Consider the following 23,084-nt stretch of genomic DNA (forward strand, 5'->3'; position numbering starts at 1 on the left):
ACGGGAAATTCACGATTTTATTGGCGTATCGAAACGGGAGAAATTGCCCATCACTAAGCCTGAGGTTTAGGAATGTTTAACTCAGGCATTTCCCCCCAGGGCCGGAACTAGGGGCAGGCAGAAGAGGCACCTGCCTAGGGCGCAAAGATGTGGGGGCGCTGGGCAGGCACCTGTTCAAAAATTTTTCTGTCTACCCCTATTCTGGCTAGTTTGCTCCCCTGCTTCTCGATTCCCTCCTATCCTACATACGTCACTCCCCTCCCTCTGTCCTTCACTCCCCTCCCTCCCTCTGTCCATCACTCCCCTCCCTCCCTCTGTCCATCACTCTCCTCCCTCCCTCTATCCGTCACTTTCCTCCCTCCCTATGTCCGTCACTCCTCTGCCTTGTCACTCCCCTCCCTCTGTCCATCACTCCCCTCCCTGTCTGTCACTCCCTTCCCTCTCTCTTTCCGTCACTTCCCTCCCTCCCTCTGTCCGTCACGCCCCTCCCTCATCACTCCCCTCCCTCTGTCCGTCACTCCCCTCCCTCCCTGTCACTCCCTCCCTCCGTCCGTCACTCCCACCCCTCCGTCACTCCCTCCCTCCGTCACTGCCCATCCCTTGCTTTAATCACCCCCTACAGCGCATGCTCACATGGCGGACGGCGGGGGTAGCTGACCGGGTGCCTAGGGTGCCCTGTCGGCTTGGCCCGACTCTGGTTCCCCCTTTGTATTTGGATGCCTATGTGATCCTTTAGTAACCCAGGCAGCTTTGTCCCTTTTCTTGGGTCCATATTCTTTCAAGGTTTGCCCACTAGGTGGCAGCATTTAAAAGTATAAAGGGGTTTAGCCCCATGTGCTCAGGGTCTTTCCTGGGACCTCACCTCCCTGTGAAGTTGTTACAGGCCCAGGGCTGCAGTTTGGTAAAAGTGAGATAGAATTATATAGTGCTAGTAAAATTTGTTATAGTTGCTCTAGGAGCAAGAAGAAGGGTCAGGGAAGATAGTGAGCAAGAAATAGTTGGGTTAGGACCCCATGGTGAGTTCACCACTAGTGCAGGGATTTCAGTGGGTGAGTTAAAGACCAGTCAGGATGCCAAGATACAAGACCCCATGCTGAGGATCCCTGTGCACAAATCCTTTTTTTACCAAATCTGGAATTTAAGGTTCCTAAGGAAAGTCTGTGTCAGGAGGATCTCTGAGAGTAAATCATAAGGATAATCATCATCATCATCATAATGTTACCAGAGATGGCAAATTCCTAGTTACAACCATCTCAACCAATGAGGCTGCAACTCCATGATTCTTTCACAATATTTTTTAATAAAAGTTTGTTTATTCAGTACAAATAAATATTTTTTTTTTTTTTACAAAAGTTCCATTCAAGCTGAGCTACTTCTACAAAAAAATCCTCTGAGAACCTAAGTCTCATTGCTGAACAGAAGTGCAAAGGGTAAAATAGTTAATTAGCCGTATTGCTTTTTGCAGCTTTTCTTGTGTTAGCAAATGAGCACTTTTGCCTTAATAGTGAATGGATACAGGATAAACTGTGAATAAAATTTAAAAAAAAATCCCCTTTGGTGTTGGCTTGAGGAAGAAAACAGTATGTTGCTGCATTGGTCTCCTCCTTGAGCTCTTTTAGGATTCTTGGCATGACGTTATTTCCGACACAACATTTTTGGGGAAGAAATTGTACTGTATCCATGTGGGCTCTACACAAAAATATAGAATTGTTTAGAGAGAGGTACATTCAGTTATAAAACAGCAGACCCAACTTCAGTTTCCACCAACTGTCTCAAGCAAAGAAGTAGAATATCTACTATGAGCTGACTTCTGTTCCTGGGAACTGCAAGGTGGTTGGCTGATTTTGTCAGCTCCAACAAAACTGGTGGACCATTCCTTTAGAAATGGGGCAGCAACATGTATGTTGCCATTGGCTATTACTATTGGATGAGGACTGGTCGCTCAGGGATGAACATGCAGACCATCAGCATGTGTGGGAGGTATTTGTCTGTGGTGGATATGCCAACAATTGGAGTCCACTCTACTCCCATGATTTGACCACTCAGACACACTATGTGGATATTTACTCCATGGGAGGATATGGTGGATCCTACAAGAAGAGCTTTGATTTGACCATTCAGACACACTATGTAGATATTTACTCCATGGGTAGATATGGTGGATCCTACAAGAAGAGTTTTGATTTGACCATTCAGACACACTATGTAGATATTTACTCCATGGGTAGATATGGTGGATCCTACAAGAAGAGTTTTGATTTGACCATTCAGACACACTATGTAGATATTTACTCCATGGGTAGATATGGTGGATCCTACAAGTAGAGTTTTGATTTGACCATTCAGCCACACTATGTAGATATTTACTCCATGGGAAGATACAGTGGATCATACAAGAAACTGGTGGACCATTCCTTTAGAAATGGGGCAGCAACATGTATGGCTATAACTATTGGATGAGGACTGGTTGCTCAGGGCTGAACATGCAGACCATCGACATGTGCGGGGTATTAGTTTGTTGTGGATATGCTAACAATTGGACTCCACTTTTCTCCCATGCTTTGACCATTCGGACTCACTATGTAGATATCTACTCTATGGGAAGATATGGTGGATCTTACAAGAAGAGGTGCTTTCCCCTAGACCGTTATTGCCAGTCGAATGGCTCATAGGTGACACCATGAACATAACTGGATCACCACCACAAACACACATGCACACTAGCACTGGCAGTACTGGGAACTACTTTGTGTTTTAATGAGGTTACGAGGGATGATCCTGGCAAGACTAGATGGATCTGGATGGTAAGGAATGATTAGATGGTTAGAGTGGAGGCAGTCATGTAGCCTTATATATTAATAATGGTAACAAAGCTTGAACTGGGGTTTGGGTACCTCTAAAACTTGTATCAGACATCATCTTACCTTCATAGCACTCTGGGACCGGCAATACTCCATCGAAACATCGGGATGGAGCGGGATAGCTGCACTGTTGGTTCTTATTTCGGCAGAAAAATGTGACTTCTTCAAAGTGAGTCACTAGAGCCTCAGGGATTTCTGTGATCCACAACTTCTTTCCATTGTACAACACCCGGCTCCTCTGTGCAGGTATTTTACACCGAGCTGGGGAAGGGGAGGCAAAGTCTCTGTAAGCAGATTGTGAGAAACACAAATGCCCATGGGCAAGGCAATGTTCATAGGGGCATAGATGGTGCAAATGTAGGTGGCTCTGTCATTGTCATAGCCCTGAAAACATATATATAATAGGGGTCATTATGTCACATGGAGCCTAAAAGGGTGCAGACATATGGGGACCCATAGGGAAAAGTGGGTTTGTGGTGGCAACATTGCACATGGATTCTGACCTTGGTTGAAAGTGTGCAGCCAGGTGACACGGTGAGTTAAGGTGGCCATACACGGGCCGATAAAAGCTGCCGACAGACCGAGTCGGCAGCTTATTGGCCCGTGTATGGGCCCCCCCCCTGACGGGCTTCCCCGATCGAGATCTGGCCGAAAGTCAGGCAGATCTCGATCGGAAGGGACTAAAAATCCCTTCGGATCGCGGCCACATCTGTTCGTTGATGCGGTCCCGCGATCCGACCGCCCATTAGGCATCGTTAGGATCCGATCGTTGGGCCCTAGGGCCCACGATCGGATCAGCCCGATATTGCCCACCTTAAGGTGGGCATATCGGAGGGAGATCCGCTCATTTGGCGACATCGCCAAACGAGCGGATCTCTCCATGTATGGCCACCTTTAGGTTTGCATTGGAATTGTCTATATTCTGTCTATTTAAAGGAGAACTAAACCTTAAAAAATGAATATGGCTAAAAATGCCATGTATTATATACTGAGCGTATTGTACCAGCCTAAAGTTTCAGCTTGTCAATAGCAGCAATGATCCAGGACTTCAAACTTGTCACAGGGGGTCACCATCTTGGAAAGTGTCTGTGACACTCACATGCTCAGTGGGCTCTGATTGGCTGTTGAGAAGCTAAGCTTAGGGCTCCTCACTAATTATCCAGCAGAAAATGAGCTTCCCATGTAATATAAGATGATGCTACAGGTTTGCTGATTATTAAATTCTGATGCTAATTGCACTGGTTTCTGTGCTGCCATGTAGTAATTATCTGTATTAATTACTAATCAGCCTTATATTGTGACATTTCTATTCTATGTGTACTGTATATTGTGAGTGGGTCCCTAAGCTCAGTAAGTGACAGCAGCACAGAGCATGTTCAGTGAATCAGCAGAAAAGAAGATGGGGAGCTACTGGGGCATCTTTGGAGACACAGATCTTTACTGCTAATGGGCTGTGGTTGCCTTGGACTGGTACAGAAGCCCAAAACATCATGTACAACATTTTTACCTACTACTTTAGTTGAACTTTTCTTGTCCTTTAAACATGATGCCATTCAAACTCTGATGATTGGCTTTTGGGGAGAAGAGGGCATAAATGAAAGTCCCTGCACAGTTTTCTCTAACCTATCAGAGTTTGAAGGTCCCATCTCAGAAGCCTCAATAGCAAGCTAATCATAGATATCATGCTGTGTGCTTGTGTTCAGTGAACTATACCTACATACAGGTGCACAATAGAGTCAACTATAGTTTTATATGCCAGTACTAAACTACAAGAATATAAAATGTTTTGGGGGAACATGAGACATTCCTGGTTTACCTCTGCACAGTGGGGTCTGTGACCATGTGCCGTTAGTCTGGCAGGTAACACTGTTGGAACCATCCAGATAGAAGGTCTTTTGGCACAAATAATAGATCACCTCAGATACCTCATACTCTTGCTTTTTAACTGCCACGAGATAACCATCTTTAATCTCTGGAGGGGGTGGGCAAAACGTTTCTAGGGAAGGCAAAGGAAAACATAATGTAACCATGACCCATAACACATCAAACATAGCTTGTTGGACAAATTGTGCAAGGACCTTCCCACCGGATCCCTGTTTTCATAATATACAAATGTAGCATTCAGTCATCATAACACAGCGCAAACATGTAACTAGGAGAGAAATACAATATAATATAGAAACAAGAAACAAGAAATAATTACAACTACAACGTAATCATAATATCACAAACGAGTGTCTCAAATTGGTTTTATTTTATTAGGTCCACATTGTATGTGTGTTTTACAGGGAATAAGTACTGTATTAGTTTTAGTTTAAATATGGTGCATGAGTCAATGCTTGTAGGTACAAAATTTACATATATAGTTTCACGGTAGGTAGAAAAAACACTATTTTACAGCATTTAGATAATAGTCTCTGGGAAGGGAGTGTGACTGTGGGATAGCAGGTATAGTAGGGAGAGATGGTGCCTATAGTAACAGTGGGATAATAGTCTCTGGGAAGGGAGTGTGACTGTGGGATAGCAGGTATAGTAGGGAGAGATGGTGTCTATAGTAACAGTGTATAATAGTCTCTGGGAAGGGAGTGTGACTGTGGGATAGCAGGTATAGTAGGGAGAGATGGTGTCTATAGTAACAGTGTATAATAGTCTCTGGGAAGGGAGTGTGACTGTGGGATAGCAGGTATAGTAGGGAGAGATGGTGCCTAAAGTAACAGTGGGATAATAGTCTCAGGGAAGGGAGTGTGACTGTGGGATAGCAGGTATAGTAGGGAGAGATGGTGCCTATAGTAACAGTGGGATAATAGTCTCTGGGAAGGGAGTGTGACTGTGGGATAGCAGGTATAGTAGGGAGAGATGGTGTCTATAGTAACAGTGTATAATAGTCTCTGGGAAGGGAGTGTGACTGTGGGATAGCAGGTATAGTAGGGAGAGATGGTGCCTAAAGTAACAGTGGGATAATAGTCTCAGGGAAGGGAGTGTGACTGTGGGATAGCAGGTATAGTAGGGAGAGATGGTGCCTATAGTAACAGTGGGATAATAGTCTCTGGGAAGGGAGTGTGACTGTGGGATAGCAGGTATAGTAGGGAGAGATGGTGCCTATAGTAACAGTGGGATAATAGTCTCAGGGAAGGGAGTGTGACTGTGGGATAGCAGGTATAGTAGGGAGAGATGGTGTCTATAGTAACAGTGGGATAATAGTCTCTGGGAAGGGAGTGTGACTGTGGGATAGCAGGTATAGTAGGGAGAGATGGTGCCTATAGTAACAGTGGGATAATAGTCTCTGTTAAGGGAGTGTGACTGTGGGATAGCAGGTATAGTAGGGAGAGATGGTGCCTATAGTAACAGTGGATAATAGTCTCTGGGAAGGGAGTGTGACTGTGGGATAGCAGGTATAGTAGGGAGAGATGGTGTCTATAGTAACAGTGGATAATAGTCTCTGGGAAGGGAGTGTGACTGTGGGATAACAGGTATAGTAGGGAGAGATGGTGCCTATAGTAACAGTGGGATAATAGTCTCTGGGAAGGGAGTGTGACTGTGGGATAGCAGGTATAGTAGGGAGAGATGGTGCCTATAGTAACAGTGGGATAATAGTCTCTGGGAAGGGAGTGTGACTGTGGGATAGCAGGTATAGTAGGGAGAGAGGGTGTCTATAGTAACAGTGGGATAATAGTCTCTGGGAAGGGAGTGTGACTGTGGGAACAGATATAGTAGGGAGAGATGGTGCCTATAGTAACAGTGGGATAATAGTCTCTGGGAAGGGAGTGTGACTGTGGGATAGCAGGTATAGTAGGGAGAGATGGTGTCTATAGTAACAGTGGGATAATAGTCTCTGGGAAGGGAGTGTGACTGTGGGATAGCAGGTATAGTAGGGAGAGATGGTGTCTATAGTAACAGTGGATAATAGTCTCTGGGAAGGGAGTGTGACTGTGGGATAGCAGGTATAGTAGGGAGAGATGGTGCCTATAGTAACAGTGGGATAATAGTCTCTGGGAAGGGACTGTGCCTGTGGGATAGCAGGTATAGTAGGGAGAGATGGTGCCTATAGTAACAGTGGGATAATAGTCTCTGGGAAGGGAGTGTGACTGTGGGATAAGAGGTATAGTAGGGAGAGATGGTGCCTATAGTAACAGTGGGATAATAGTCTCTGGGAAGGGAATCTGTCTGTATGGTACAAATGCACATCACTGCATATAAAGTAATGCAAAATCAGGTTATATATAGAAATTACTGGATAATTTAGAGCATGCTTTCTCTGCTAATCAGTGTATAATTTTTATTAACTGCCTTGCATGTATATGGATCTTGTTTCAGCAAAGCTAGTTTATAAAATATCCAGTTGTCGCTAAATTATTAGTAGTGTTGCATTATTTACAGTCATTTCTGATGAGTTATCGCTACACTGTCCAGATCATCATTAATCACAGAAATAATTCACTTTGCCGGCTTCTTTATCTGGCAGGTGTAGATTTCTGGGAATTTCGTTTTTTAGAGGCAGCTGCATTGGGCATGATTAAATAAGAGGATTCTCAGCTGGGAATATCCCCCCATGTTTAGCAGTCAGATGAGCAGAACGCGGCTGCACCTGGGTCGGTCTCCTGGTAGCCTCGCTGAAAATGTGTTTAAAAATGCAAAGGGAATTTGAAAGATGAAAGACCCGGCTTTATGAATTTTAGAAGTCAAATAAATAATGTTCATGTGGTTCTGCCGTTACCTTCACAGGCTGCGGTTACACTCCACTTCCTGTCTCCTTGACAACGGCTAAGTGTCATCTCTTGTCCAGCTGCCATTTTGAATCCAGGCTGGCACATTACTAACATCTCGTCCCCAAAGTTTTTCGATTCTGTCACGAGCCTCGTCTCGGCATTCTCTATAGCTACAGGCCAAGGGCAACTGCGGACTTGAAAAGAGCAAGAGTCTGGTTATTGGCTGGAAAACAATATGGATGGTTAGCGTTATGCCGCTCTGGTTGTTTCCTTTCATGTTGAGTAGGTGATGCAGTAGTAGGTCGCCTTAGGCTTTTATTTATTTATTTTTTAAATGTCTTTATTAAGCAGATACTGTTAAAGAACAGTGTGAAACATGCCAATACAATCATAGTCGAGGCCACAAATATAAAGTGGGGTCTTTGACCGTCCAGTGATCAGAAATGTACATTAAAGGACAAGGAAAGTCTAAAATAGAATAAGGATAGAAATGCTGTATTTTGTATACTAAACATAAGCATGAACTTACTGCAACCACAAGCCTAATTAAACTAATGATTTATGCTTTCAAAGTTGGCTAAAGGGGGTCACCATCTTGTAACTTTGTTAAACATCTTGGCCTGACCCTGCACATGCTCAGTGTGGTCTGGGCTGCTTAGGGATTGTCACAAACAAAGCTGCTTGAGTTCTGCATGGCTGGGAAGTAAGGCGGGGGCTCCCCCTGCTGTTCATAAGTATGATTGTTTCCCTGCAGTTAGGGACCGTCTGACAATTTCTATCCACAGCAGTAAATGAAGGGAGAATTTCACTGCATACAGTCAGGTTTCTTATAAAAACGGTACACATTTTTTAATTAAATATATTAGAGAAAGGTTTCTTTTTCATTTAAGAAAGTAAAAATGGGTTTTTATTTTTTTTGCCTTTCCTTGTCCTTTAAGCATTGCATTACCCTGAAAACTTGAACAAGTTACCCTCCCCCCTTTCTACCCTGGAGCCCCACACCATTCCACCAAGGGTTGTGTTGTATGAAAGACTATCAGGGCATTAAAGGAGAAGGAAAATCATCTTGCATTTGGGGGTGCCAAATGTTAGGTACGCCCAAGTGATTGTATTTACTTACTTTTCTCATTGTCTAAGGGTAGAACTACATGGGCGATTTAGGTTCGATCTGATGCCATGTGACGAAACGCTGGCGTCAAGTCGGATGCGCCGGAAATAATGTAAGTTGTAGGAATGTCGGATGTAGTCGCAGCTTGCATCCTTCACGATACGACTGTCGGATGCAGACGCTGCATGATGCGTTTGCATCCGACAGTCGCCTCATGTCAGATGCACGCTACGACTACTTCCATCATTTCTATGGCGTCGCATTGGAACTAAATCGGCCATGTAGTTCTACCTTAACAGGCAGTGATGGGCGAATATCTCTCCCATTCCACATCACTGGTGGAGAATTTGCGAAACTCGAACTTTGACGCCCTTCGCGTCAATTTTGACGCCTGCGTTAAAGTCAATTGGTGTCCGAATAGTGTTGATGCGTCACGGTTTTGACGCGAGTGACTTTTCTGCTGTGCGTCCAAATTATATTGGAGCCGGTGAATTTTAGTTGCAGTTTCGCAAATTTGTTTGCCGGCGGCAAACCGCTGAAATTTGCTATGAATTTGCGCCTTGTGAATTTATTCGCCATCACTAATAACAGGAGGTAGTGTTTGTATGTATTTTATCCAGGTGGCAAAAAAGTATGTAACTCTACGCTCTCTGCTAAGAGTGGCTTCAAGTCAATCCATACGGTAAGCATAGTCGAGTTTATTAAGCATCATTTCAAGTGAAGGAGGTCGATTTGATATGCAGCACTGCAGTATTGCTTTCCTACCAACCGTAGAGTCAATGTTTGCTAATTTCTTGTCTACCTTTAAAACTTTTCAATTGCCAGGTTTGGTGACCCAAGCCAATAAGATTTTTGCTTGCGATAGATGCTGAGCTTATCTAGGCCAGGAAAGAGTATCGCAAAAGGTGCAAAAGTTGATTTACAGGTAAAAAAAAAAAGCCTGTTGCGTTTCGTGCCTCGACAAGCACCAGTCTATGGTTGTTATAGGTAACTAGACCTGATGTTACTTTTTTTACACTACCCCCACTGTAACTGACACCCTCTTGCCTTGTTAAACCAGGACCAGGGTTGGACATCCCTATCAGAGGATCTCCTGCTGGGCCCAGGTCTAGAATTCTCATCAGACCAGCAAGGGCCCAGGCCAAACCTAAAGTTAACATCAGCCCATCTTTATTTACACTATGGGCCTATACAAACCTGCACAATTAAACACTACCTGTATATAATGAGAGCATAGTGAGAGTAGGCTCAGGGTGTCAGATGCTCTGGTGGGCCTTGTAGACCCAGTCTAACACTGTATAGGATATGGTTTCTCTTTCTCGCTTCTGCTCTCTGAGGCCATTCAAAATATGACGGCTGTGGTGGCTTCTGCTCGTACCACAGTTTATGCCACTTTGGGTCTAGCTTGATGATGCCCCCCCTCACCATCAGTCAATGGACCCATGACTCCTGCATTTAATACAATCATTGAAATTATGTGTTATCCCTCTCCAACATAAACCGGCGGTACAGTTTTAAACTAGCTTAGCACATATTTAGCAACTTAGGGTGTAGGAGCCCCCTAACCCTATAATAAACTCATTCCCATTACTTTGCATGGATTGTTTTAGATACAGGGGGCAGATAACACCTTTCCTAAGCTGTATCCAAATGATGCCACTGTAAGAAACAGCACCATCTGGTCACCTTCCCTTCGGTGATAGACGTCATAGAATAGACACAACATTTGGGTTATAAAAACGTCCTTCCTTGGAACATCTGTTATGAGGTTATGCTGCAAAATATGCCGCTGGGCTATTATTCCATAGTTCAGATCAAATTGATTTTCATTTGTATCTACAAACACAGCATATTACAGTTTCCTATTGTGCACACTGTGCCAACACATTTACCCAGGGATTTACAGAGATTGTTTATCATCCCCTGACCCAGTGGAGCTAACAATCTAAGGTCCCTATTTCTGTAGTGAGTTTCATCTGGAGCCAATTAACCTGCATGAATATTTTGGGAATGTAGAAGGAAACCCACACAGACACAGGGAGAAAATGCAAACTCATTTGGGGGAGTGCCCAGGGCAGAATCAAACTCAAGGCTCTAGCACTGCAAGGCATTAAGCCACCTGTTTCCACCTGTATATGTTACTGTATTTAAATCTAACAATTAGCACTGCCTCCAGTAGCAGCTGCACTGAGTAATGCCCTCATTGACAGGGAAGTTGAAAACAGGTTGCTAGGGTGTTGCCATATCTACAGCATCCAATGGCCCAAAATACTGGCTCAAGTATCATGTCTTCCTGTAGGGAATATAGTCAGAGGCACAACCCATACTCCATCTGTCCTTGGATTAGCACATTTGCACCACCTATGCCCCCAATATTTATACCACCGACCTCAATGCCTCACATTAACACTTCAATAGTGTTAATTCCATATCAATTTATAATTAGGGATTCACCGAATCCACTTTTTGGGATTAGGCCGAATCCCCGAATCCTTTGTGAAAGGTTTGGTTGAATAACAAACCAAATCCTAATTCGCATATGCAAATTAGGGGCGGGGAAGGAAAAGGTGGGGTAAAATGTTTTTTACTGCCTTGTTTTGTGACAAAAAGTCACGTGATTTCCCTTTTCACACCTAATTTACATATGCAAATTAGGATTCGGATTGACCATGCACAATCCTGCTGAAAAAGGCTAAATCCTGGCCGAATCCTGGATTCTGTGCATCCCTACCCATTATCCTCAATCCTTGTGTGCCAAACCATGGACTGGCCATGGTATTGCAGTTTTCTAAAACTTCTATTGGGAAAAATAATTTCTTGTGCCTGTAGCCCCTTCCCTGAGGTCCCTGGGCCTTCCATCGTTCATGCATTCACTTGAAAGCGTCATCATGAACGTCCACCCCATGTGCCATAAGTCTTCTGGTTTCTCTGGGAACCTGACCTCAAAATTCCTTATAACAATTAATGGTCCTCCTGAGGAAGGGTCTGTGACCAGCAATCCACGGGTGTGGCAAGCCATCAATAGTGTAGTGGCAAGCCGAACAGGCTGTAAAGTTGGACAGTTCAAAGAAAGAACATACATTGTGCCTCTGGTGTTCCTCAAGACTCACGACTAAGCAAAATTCTGCAGGTAAAGAAGCAACAGTAACCCTTCAAGATACCACATACCCACAACTTCTAAGATGTGGTGGAAGCAAAACACACAGCAACTATCTGACACAATACACCAATGCATATTCTGTAACATTGCAGTCGCCTCATTTGACGCCTCATTTGACTTCCACTTATTTAAGAACATGTTGATTCTTCAGAACTGCTATGAAACTCAAAAACACTCACATAAAAGACCTGAGCAGTGAAGGAGTTAAGGTTGCATGCTTTCTTCTGCAGAAAAGTCCTCTATGCTTTTATTACATCAAATGTGGGCCAGTGTAGCCCAAGGGAAATATACTGTGCCTCATCTGGTGAGAGAGCTAGATAGATCATCATCATTCTCTGAAATACCTGGAGACATGAGTGTTCTTATTTCCTCTCACACCTCAATAACACAGAATCTATGCAAAGAGACGGCACCTGATCTCCACTGCTGAGTCTTTGCAGCCACTGTATTGGGATTTGCTACATCTTGGCCAACGAGCCAACAGACAGAAGGATCTCTCTCTCTCTCTCTCTCTCTCTCTCTCTCTCTCTCTCTCTCTCTCTCTCTCTCTCTCTCTCTCTCTCTCTCTCTCTCTCTCTCTCTCATGCTACTTATGTACATGTAAGCCTAGGACAGAAACTTCCATTGTTCTTACTATTTGAGGAGAACTGAAGACAAACTATAAATGCAGTATATTCCCCTTACATTTTAATATAAATGGCCATGGGTGCTCTGAAGAGAAATACTTCCTTTCTAATATACTTTACAAGTACATTAGAAGACATTATAGACAAAAAGCAGGGGACCTTTTTACCCATTTAGAGGATCACCGCACCAGAGGCCCACCTTCAGACTAGAACAGTTGTCCACAACCTTTTTTCGCCCGTCAGCCACAATCAGTTGCAAAAAGAGTTGGGGAGCAACACAAGCATGAAAAAAAGTCCCCAAATAAGGACTGTGATTGGCTATTTGGTAGCCCATATTTGAACTTGCAGCCTACTGGAGGCTCTGTTTGGCAGTACACCTAGTTATTATTCAACCAAAACTTGCCTCCAAGCCAGGAATTCAAAAATAATAACCTGCTTTAAGGCCACTGGGAGCAACAGCCAAGCAGTTGGTGAGCAACATGTTACTCATGAGCCACTGGTTGGGGATCACTGAACTAGAAGAAAAGAACTTTCATTTGAAGATGATTTGAGTAGGGGTTTCTTCACAGTGAGGACAGTGAGGACAGTGAGGTTGTGGAATGCACTGCCGGGTGATGTTGTGATGCTGATTCTGTTAATGACTTTAAGAGTGGTTTGGACGATTCATTGGACAGACATAATATCAAAGGCTATTGTGATACTAATCTCTATAGTTAGTATAGGTATGGGTATATAATTTATGTGAGGGCATGGAGGGGTCAGTGCGTATGTATGGATGCTGGGTTTCATTTGGAGGTGTTGAACTTGATGGACTTTGGTCTTTTTTCAACCTGATTTAACTATGTAACTATGTAACTATGTATTCGTATACTAATGGGCAGTTTTTTTATGGCCAAAACTATCAAATTAGACTAGGGAATTCGAATTGGAGTTTTCTTTAAGGTATTCAAATTAGATTTTCCAGATCTATCATACTTTGGCCCTTTAAGAAATCAAATTCGTCTATTTGCCACCTAAAACATGCCGAATTGCTGTTTTAGTATGGAGTTGTTCGCAGTCTTCCTGACGTTCAAGTTTTTTTCAGAGAAAAAGTCTTTAAAATTCGAATGGAATTTGATTGGAATTCGATTCGAGTTTTCAGATCGATCCTATTCAACTGAGTTTAGAAAATTAAATTTTTTTAATAAATTGCGATTGGACAAATTTCGAGTTCATGGGATTTTATGGGAGCTTTAAAAAAACTCCCATGAATTCGAAATTCAACCCTTCATAAATCTGCTCTGTTGAGAATGAATAAATCTGAGAGCTCAGATGCCCATTTATGCACTATATTCCCATTCAGTGTATTTGTTGGATGTAAATAGACATTTCCAAATAGTTTTACCATTGGGGATTATTTTGTTTGCTTCCATGGAAAAACAAACCTAATGAATGGAGTTTTCTGCAGGTCATTTATTTTCATCTTCTTTCACCACTTCCTACACATTGGGTGACCTGTCTACCTCTCTCCATCTGTTTTCAAACTTGAGCAATTCAACAGCAGATGGAGAGGGGCTGATTGGACATATCCTATACTATTTTTAACCACTCACTATGGAAAATGTGGTTGCTGAATGGGCAGAACATATTCCCAGTAGAAAAAAAAAATCACTTTTTCAATTAAACTACTCTCAACAGAAGTAATATATCATGGGGAAAATACAGTAATTCAGTTTGATGGGTGGAGCCTTATGCTGGAGAATTCTAATCTGAGTTGGCTGTCTTCTGTTGCATAAAAGTAACTTCTAACTCTTTATTTGCCCAACAATTTGGGTGGGGAAATAAATATTTAAGATCTGACAAGAGCAAAGATTGCCCTATCCAGATCCTATGGGGACTGGCAGTCTAAAGGAGGCTCTGTTTGGCAGTACACCTCCAAGCCAAGAATTCAAAAATAAGCAACTGCTTCGAGGCCAACATTCAAGGGGTTGTTGAGCAACATGTGCCACTGGTTGGGGACCACTGAACTAGACCATTACAAGCTAGCTGCTGATTGGTTGTTGTGGATACACTGGATTGGAGTGTACAGGTTTTAACATCGCTAACCCTGAAACTGATGTTCTTTGTACACCCAATGGTCAACAAAAATAAATTGGGAAACACCTGTAATGCCTTCATTTTGACCTTTGTGCCTACATGTGGTATATCCTTAAAAGATATGCATATGTGGGGTGCACATGGTTGTGTGAACATTATCAGCATAAAAATGCAGCACAGTAGTTATCAAGCAACAAACTGGAATGTTTTTCCAGATATTAGTAGGGTGCATACTTAAGATACAACTCATGCCGCAGTCACCGTCGCATAAGCACTGTCGCTTTCCTGCGCATTCCCCATGATGTGTGCAAGCCTTCTGGCAAGTCTGCCCCACTGGGTTTTCATTCCTCGTAGGACATGTATTCCAAACATCTGCCAAAGTAAAGAGAAACACAACCCAACAGGTGAATCACTAATACGTATATTCTATTCTGTAGAGTTTCAGCAACAATTTACCAATTCTAATTTGATTTTAGGCACAGAATGGATTAACTACCATGCCCATCACTGCCTAGGAAATGCCTTCATCCATGAAAAAAGTCTTATCTTCAATATATTTGCTAAACAAGGGAAACCTCTAGGAGTTTTCTTATTCTTCAAAGTTATGTAAAGGTGATGTTTGCACTTTGTAATGTAAGGTTGAAAGAGGTGAATGCAAGAATGAAGCCCATGCTTACCATTGAAAGTGTCTGATAATACAGTCTATTCTTATTGTAGTGATAGCTAATGTTAACAATGGTTCCTTATAGACCAATCATGAGCAACAGGGGTTGTTGTCACAGTGTCCTGAAAGGTCTCCTACCAATGGCTAATTTTTACTTTCAGTAAACAGAAATTAGGAGAAATATTGAAAGTTTTGCGCACAGAGAAAAAATTAATTGGGAAAGATGGCCCAAATGGGTACATGGTAGAGTCCTTCAGCGGGTTGTGTACCTGCAAAAACCTGCGGTTGCCGGTTTTGCCGCGAGTCTCCTCAATAGCGAGTTTTACTCCTTTTTTTCTGATCACGCCTACTTCCAATGATGTCACTTCCAGTTTACAATGACAGCGCTTCCTATTTTACTCCTTTTTTTCTGATCATGCCAACTACCAATGATGTCACTTCTGGTTTACAATGACAGCACTTCCTGTTTCCTTATGGTCAGCGGATCGCGGATCAGGTTGTGGATAAGGTACTTCCAGGTCGGGTCGGGTAGCGGGTCCAATCGGGTAAGTATGCAGGTTGCGGGTCCGAGTCGTGGGTCTGGTTCGGGTTTAAAAAATTGGTTCCGTCCAGGACTCTAGTACATGGTCTTATTGCAGCCCTTTTCTGTTATTATAGAATGTAGGCTTCTGTTAGTTCCTACGCTATATAGCCAAAGTATCATGGCATCTGCCTGTGAAAGTTCCCAAGCCAAGGATAATAACATGGATTTTATGCAATAATAGTCTCTGCTCTTTTGGGAAGGTTTTTTTTTTTTACTAGATTTGGAATATTGTTGTTGGGATTTGTATCCATTCAGCCAGAAGAACATGAGTGGGGTTGGAGACTGATATTGGGGATCAGACATTGGTGCTGCACTTCATCCCACGGGGGTTCAGTTTGGTTAAACTCAGGTATCTGTGACTGTGTAGGTTATTCAAGTTCTTCCACTTTCAACAAACCAATTCTGTATGGACATTACATGGCGCATGGGGCATGATTGGACTTTAACAGGAAAGAGCCTTCGGAAAATCATTGCCATAAAGCAGCAGGCAGGGAATTGACAAGAATCACATTGTAGCTCCCGCCTGCTAGAATGTAAATCGCCGGCAAGATGGTACTCAGAGTGCTTCATTTTCTGAAGTAGCCTGAAGTTTCCTCGTGAGGCAACTTCAGGCGACTTCAAAAAAAACGCGCTCAGAGGGTCACCCCGCCGGCAATTTACATTCTAGCTGGCTGGAGGCAGTTTGGGGAGATTAATCACCTGAAGAAGAGGAGATTAAGACTAATCTCCCCGAATCTAAGCGTGTGCCCTGACCCTAAACGGTTGTCCTGATTATAACTTGGAGCCATAGCTGAAACCAATGGAAACAGTCCCAGAAATTCCTCCTCCAAACTTTCACCGTTCATCAGATTGCCAGATGGTGAAATGCCATTTATCATTTCAGAGGACATTTATTCTACTCCAGAATCCTCTCCCTCTATACCACTCCATTGAATATGGTGATGTTAGTTTGTTTGCCTCTGAACAACCCATACTCCATATCAAAAGTGTTGATATTGCTTTCCTGAGACAGCTTGGAATTCAGCAGTGTTCCAAATACTGACATTGTTTAGTGTCTGGACACTCTTTGGCCGGCTGTGTTTCCTATATCCAATTCTTGAAATTATGAGGAAAACTAATGGAAGCGAACTAATTCAGGACCCCTGGAAATATACTGTAAGTATTGCCATTTCCATCATAATCATGAAGGACAACCGTCACAAGATGTCGATGGAAATGTTGTGAAGCTCTAGTAGGTCATTATCAGCTTTTCTGTTTTTTTTTTAACATGACATTGTGCAGTGACTTTCAAAGTTAGGGACACAAGTGGGAATAATGCTTTTAGTTACCAGAGAGACCAGAGCTGTGTCTGTTTGGCTGGAAAAGCAATGAGTAATGTAATGGCAACTAAGGACTCCTGCCACTCTGAGCAGCCAATAGTTTAAAGCTTCGGCTGCTTTCAGTGTGTTTGATCAATGGCTTTTTATTGTAAAGATGTCCCCGTATGTACAGAGTGTGCTTAGGCTTGATGGGTAACGGAGGATGCTGAATGAGATGGTCAGGAATGTGCGAGATCTGTGTGTGTGTGGGGGGGGCTACACTCCATTTCTCCTCTTGTTTCATTTATATATATCAGCTGAAACCAAAAAAATTGCATCACTGTCTGCCATTAAAGTGAGGTCATAAGTGAACTGAAAATGGGGTACACCAAAGGGGGGGAGCCAAAAAGTGAGGAGAAGAAGAAGCTTAATTTGTGACCTGCAACCATGAGTCCACTGACCCTTCCTGGATCTGCATTTGCTTAATTGGTCAGGGTTCTGGACACTGTGTTCATGTATTCCAAAATAGAAGCACCCATGGCCTTAACCTCAACTTTTTCTGGCCATGATGGCCCGTCCTCTGGCGATGCATGTGATGTCATTGTGCCATAACTTTTAACCAAATTCGAAATAAAAATACAACGTAGATCCCAGTTGTCCCAGTAATGTCCGATTGTATGTTTTAATTTAAGTTCTTGGTGCTCTTGATTGTACCACTTTAGCTAACTGTCCACTTATTGACTTCTTACCTGTTCCTAACAGTCCTGATTGCTGCCTGTCCTCACCATTTCCTGAATCTATTCTATGAGCCTATTTAACCCTTTCGATAATGGACTGCTGCTCTTTCTCCTCCCTGTTTTCAGAAAGGTCACCATACACAGGCCAACCACATTCATCTTCTCATCTGTCTTTGCACCATGAGCTGGTCGGCATGATGTTTCAGCAGATGCCCAATATCCACTGTACATGGATGTCAGTTGGGTGTTGCAGTGCACCATACACCTACCAATAATTTTGAGAAACTTTGTGTAAGGGTGGTGGCAGACCCAATGGTCTCTAGCTCAAATCCCAGCAGAGCCTTATGGTGGTTGCAGATGGAGAGATTAGTCACCCAGCGTCATATTTTAGTTACTGCGGGCGACTAATCTCCACGAAATGCCTTCCCGCCGGCAAGAATATGAATCACTTCGAAGTTGTCCCACGAGGAAACTTGGAAATCCGAAGTGATTTGTATGCCATTCCGCCGGAAACTCGTATACTTGCTGGTGGGAAGGCATTTCGGGGAGATTAGTCACCCACAGTAAAGAAGATTTTTCACTGGGCAACTGCAACCACCCTAAGGCTCTGCTGGGATTTGAGCTAGAGACCGTTGGGTTTCTGTCTCTGTGCTTTTTTTGTCTGAACCATGCTCCAGCTCTACTCTGCTTTCCAGTTCTGCTCTTTTCACCCGCACTGTCCTGTTCCAGTCCTGTTAGTCTCCTGACTATTCTCCCTCATCTCTATGATCTTGTTCTTTGCTTCTCTTGTCCCATGTGCACGTACAGCTCCTGTCTGAAAGACTCTCCACCCACAGCGTTCCCTTATGATATTATTGTTTTTAAGTCCAAAAGATTAAGTGACCCTGACACAAGCAGCCCAATCTGTGCTGATACTGGACCTGCTGCAGGACTCAAATTACATGTGCAGAGATTTCATATTAATGTCCCATCTATATATTAAACATAGAGTAGAAGACTCAGTGGCACTGGCTGTCAAAGACCTGACTACCACAAACCATAGATACTCTTTTTACATTCCATGGCTGACAATGCGGGGGAGAAACATGTTTCCTAGCAACACATGGTTCTGGCCATAGCCGGCATGGCTGGCACATAAAGGGTTAACCCTTCTGTGGGTAGCCCTAAGGACGACAATTCAGTTCCTCGAAGCTGTGGCCCAACGGAATCTTAAATGGGGGTTTCCATGGTATCACTAGTAATATGGTGCCTGCTAAAACAACTAAAGCAAAACCAAGGATTAAAGGGAGGACTTCTTAGTTTTCAAAGAAACAAAGCTATAACATTTTTACTAGAGATAACAGGAATATTCAATATTAATTACAAGATCTTGCATAATTTATATGACTGTTAACGTATACAACCACCAGAGGCCGAACATAAAATATGTATACGCTGTTAAAGTTGTTTCATATATCTCGAATATTATCTGCCGCTTAATTGCAAATCATTTTCTGAAATCAGCCAGACCCAATACATCAGTGTGGCTCTATCACTCACTCAACTCATCTTTTCAGCTGACAGACATGTGGAGGGATACAGAATATAATTTAATTTGTTTTTTTGGGGTTTTATTCTGTTTTGAGCCTGTAACTTTTGTTTGTTAAAGTAAAACAGACCCTGGTTTGTTAAAGGGATACTGTCATGGGAAAAAAATGAATCAGTTAATAGTGCTGCTCCAGCAGAATTCTGCACTGAAATCCATTTCTCAAAAGAGCAAACAGATTTTTTTATATTCAATTTTGAAATCTGACATGGGGCTAGACATATTGTCAATTTCCCAGCTGCCCCAGGTCATGTGACTTGTACTCTGATAAACTTCAATCACTCTTTACTGCTGTACTGCAAGTTGGAGTGATATCACCCCCCTCCCTTTCCCTCCCAGCAGCCAAACAAAAGAACAATGGGAAGGTAACCAGATAACAGCTCCCTAACACAAGATAACAGCTGCCTGGTAGATCTAAGAACAACACTCAATAGTAAAAACCTATGTCCCACTGAGACACATTCAGTTACACTGAGAAGGAAAAACAGCAGCCTGCCAGAAAGCATTTCTCTCCTAAAGTGCAGGCACAAGTCACATGACTAGTGGCAGCTGGGAAATTAACAAAATGTCTAGCCCCATGTCAGATTTCAAAATTGAATATAAAAAAATCAGTTTGCTCTTTTGAGAAATGGATTTCAGTGCAGAATTCTGCTGGAGTAGCACTATTAACTGATGCATTTTGAAAAAAACATGTTTTCTGATGACAGGATCCCTTTTTTAATTATTTTAAAGCTCATCTTGATGATGATGATAAAATCACAGCTGATTTACTTAGTTCTAATGGCCATGTGATTTTTCCTGCTTTCTACTATGTGTCCCGGATATTTTATTCCTTGTTGATCATTGTCAATATACACATCAGTTGGAGTTGCCAACCTATACAAAGAAGTGGGAGCTTCCAGTCTGAATGCTTTTCTCCTTGCACCTACTTTAAGTAGGAAAGCACCATCTAATATGTACTGAGATCCGTAGATTTGGTTCCATTTCTCTCTTTACTTGATTTCTAGCTATATTAACCCCCTTCTACCTTCAGGTTGAGCCCTCTTGTTCTCTAGGTCACCACGAATGGGTTAGGTTCTTCCTCCAGGAGCAATTGTATCTGCAAGTGCTCCGGTATAGTCAAGGAGGAATTGATAGTGATACTAGAAACAAATGAGAAGTACAAGCAGGTGGTCAAACAATGGAGTCAAATGTTAGGCTAGAACAGGCGTCCCTAACCTTTTTTTACCCGTGAGCCACATTCAAATGTAAGAAAAGTTAGAGAGTAACACAAGCATGCAAAATGTTCCTGGGGGTCAAATATGGGCTTGGATTTGCTATTGGTAGCCCCTTTGAGGACTGGCAGCCTACAGGAGACTCTATTTGGCAATACACCTGGTTTTTATGGAACCAAAACTTGCCTCCAAACCAGAAATAAGCTCCTGCTTTGAGGCCACTAGGAGCAACATCCAATGGGTTGTTGAGCAACATGATGCTCATGAGCCACTGTTTGGGGATCACTGGGCATCACTGGAAATAGTGTCCCACTGTGCTGGGCCCTTGTTGGTGGTGCTGCTTTCGAAATGCCTCTGCTAATCAACATTATTTAGAACAGAAGTGAACCTTTGGGATTGGCTTACAAACATAATTCTAACTTACATGTGCCAATAGTAATCAATCAGCAGTTAGTTTTGTTCTGGTGATCTGTGGGTCAAGAAAAGCTTGACCCGCGACTGACCCGAACCCACCCACACCTGCCTTCTGCTCACAGACCCGTGCCAACCCCCTGGCGATGACATCACAAAAGAAACGGGGTAGAAATGCGCCTATAAAGTCAGAAGGCGGAAGCTGACAGTGTAAGGTTGCCTGCAACTTGCCTGTGACCCTCAAGTGGTGAGCTGAATTCGGCCAGAACCTGCCCGACCCGCGATTCAGTAAGAGCTAGTGCAGGACGGCCCTCGGAGCGCTTCATTTTCCGAAGTCGACCGAATTTGCCTCACAAGGAAACTCTGGTTGGCTACAGAAAACAAAGCACTCCAATTGTCATCCCGACGGCGATTTACATTCTCCCCGGCGGGAGGTACTTCGGGGAGATTAGTCGCCTCAAAGAAGAGGAGATTTGTCGTCGGGCGACTAATCTCCCCGAATCTGAGCGGGTGCCCTGACTCTTATCCCTCTCTACCCATGGCATGCAGTGTGGCTGGAAAATATAGTTTCACAGAAATTAAGTGAATGAGAGGATCTCTTTAGAGAATAAGTAAAAATCCTTTGATTTCTACTAATGCAGTTATTGCCCCTGTAACCAGGGTTTAGTGGTGTATATTGGCTATACATGCTTTGCCAGCACAGTTTTTTTCCATAAATTTGGCCCTTAGGCTTAGGCCAGTTGTACCTAGGTTGCCCAATACGGCCCTATGCCTAAAGGGGACTCCCTGTCTCCAAAGAATTGCCTTGCTTGGACCTGGTGGACCCAACCAAAATGGTGCAGACTGGGTCTAAGGCCCTTGTTTATTTGCCATAACTACTGATTAGTGATGAGATGGCCGACCCGATACCTCTCCACAGCAGTAAATGAACGGAGAATTTCAGTTCGGTTTCTTATAAAAACGGTAGACATTTTTTAATTAAAGTATATTGGAGATAGGTTTCTTTTTCATTAAAGAAAGTAAAAATGGGATTTTATTTTTTTGCCTTTACATGCCCTTTAAGGGAATGGATATGAAATGCAATGAGAACGCCCCTGCTGCTTTTATCAGCACAGCACAACACACTTCTACATTTGTATCCTTTATTGTAAGCAGACTGCCCTTTACTGTTGCTGTGGAATCACGTATGTCAATCACATGCCCTCTTTTGGTATCTTTATAATGTGTCCCTAAGAAAGCCCTGGAATAGAGCTCAAGATCAATATACCGAGTGCTGTTTTAGAGACAACCTGTGCATGAATTAAATGGGTAAAAAATATGAATAGCAGAAATAGGAAAGTTGGACAAGGCGAAGAGTTTTAACCACAACAATTATGTTGGCTCTTCTATTATCCAACACAAAATAATATCCAAAAGAACGGACAATCCTCATTAAACACAATATAAAAGGAACACTCAGCATACACAGCTCACGGTACCCAATCAGAGTTTATTTGGCTCTGACAGTTCACATGGGAACAAATATATATAAACACTGGGCAACTTGGCACCTCGGCAGTGACCCATAGCAACCAATCAGTGATTAGATTTTTTTCAGGCAGGATAAACAACAAAAGCAAACATTTGATTGGGTTACTGCAAATGTAAATTTGCCCATTGTTTATAAATAAAACCCTATTGTGTTGACTGTGAATAAACCCACTTTTGCTAAATAAATTGTGCACCGTACCTTGCTCACTGAAGACTGACGACACTTGGAGGATAGCGATGGCCAAAACTATAATATCCATGTTTTTTTGTGCCCCCAATGGCATCTGCTTTCTGCCAACAAAGTGAGGGACGCTAATTCAGGTGAAGTGGTCTATGCTCAGCATTGTGCTGCTCACATCATATATATACCAAGGGGAGTCGTTACTGATTAACCGCTAATGAATATACGACAGGAGGAAAAAAAAAGACCAAAAGTGTGTCAAAGGCTACGGCGATTGTGTTCCGTACAGCCTCTGATTTTTGAACTTTGGCCCCACTTAGTGCTACCAGTTTAGGAACATACAC

At 43.0% G+C, this 23,084-nt stretch overlaps 1 protein-coding gene across 1 annotated transcript; it reads right to left on the reverse strand.

The window, feature by feature from the left end:
- Positions 1–1,602: 1,602 nt before the first annotated feature.
- LOC108697819 (beta-2-glycoprotein 1) lies at positions 1,603–22,866 on the reverse strand. The gene is made up of 6 exons (XM_018228254.2): positions 22,759–22,866; positions 14,772–14,909; positions 7,576–7,761; positions 4,678–4,857; positions 2,925–3,122; positions 1,603–1,689 (listed from the first exon to the last, which is right to left on the reverse strand). The coding sequence occupies exons 1-6, from the start codon at positions 22,841–22,843 to the stop codon at positions 1,616–1,618; spliced, it is 861 nt and encodes a 286-aa protein (XP_018083743.1). The 5' UTR covers positions 22,844–22,866; the 3' UTR covers positions 1,603–1,615.
- Positions 22,867–23,084: the final 218 nt, after the last annotated feature.

Source organism: Xenopus laevis, chromosome 7S (assembly GCF_017654675.1).
Source record: "Xenopus laevis strain J_2021 chromosome 7S, Xenopus_laevis_v10.1, whole genome shotgun sequence".
In the NCBI taxonomy this organism is placed as follows: domain Eukaryota; kingdom Metazoa; phylum Chordata; class Amphibia; order Anura; family Pipidae; genus Xenopus; species Xenopus laevis.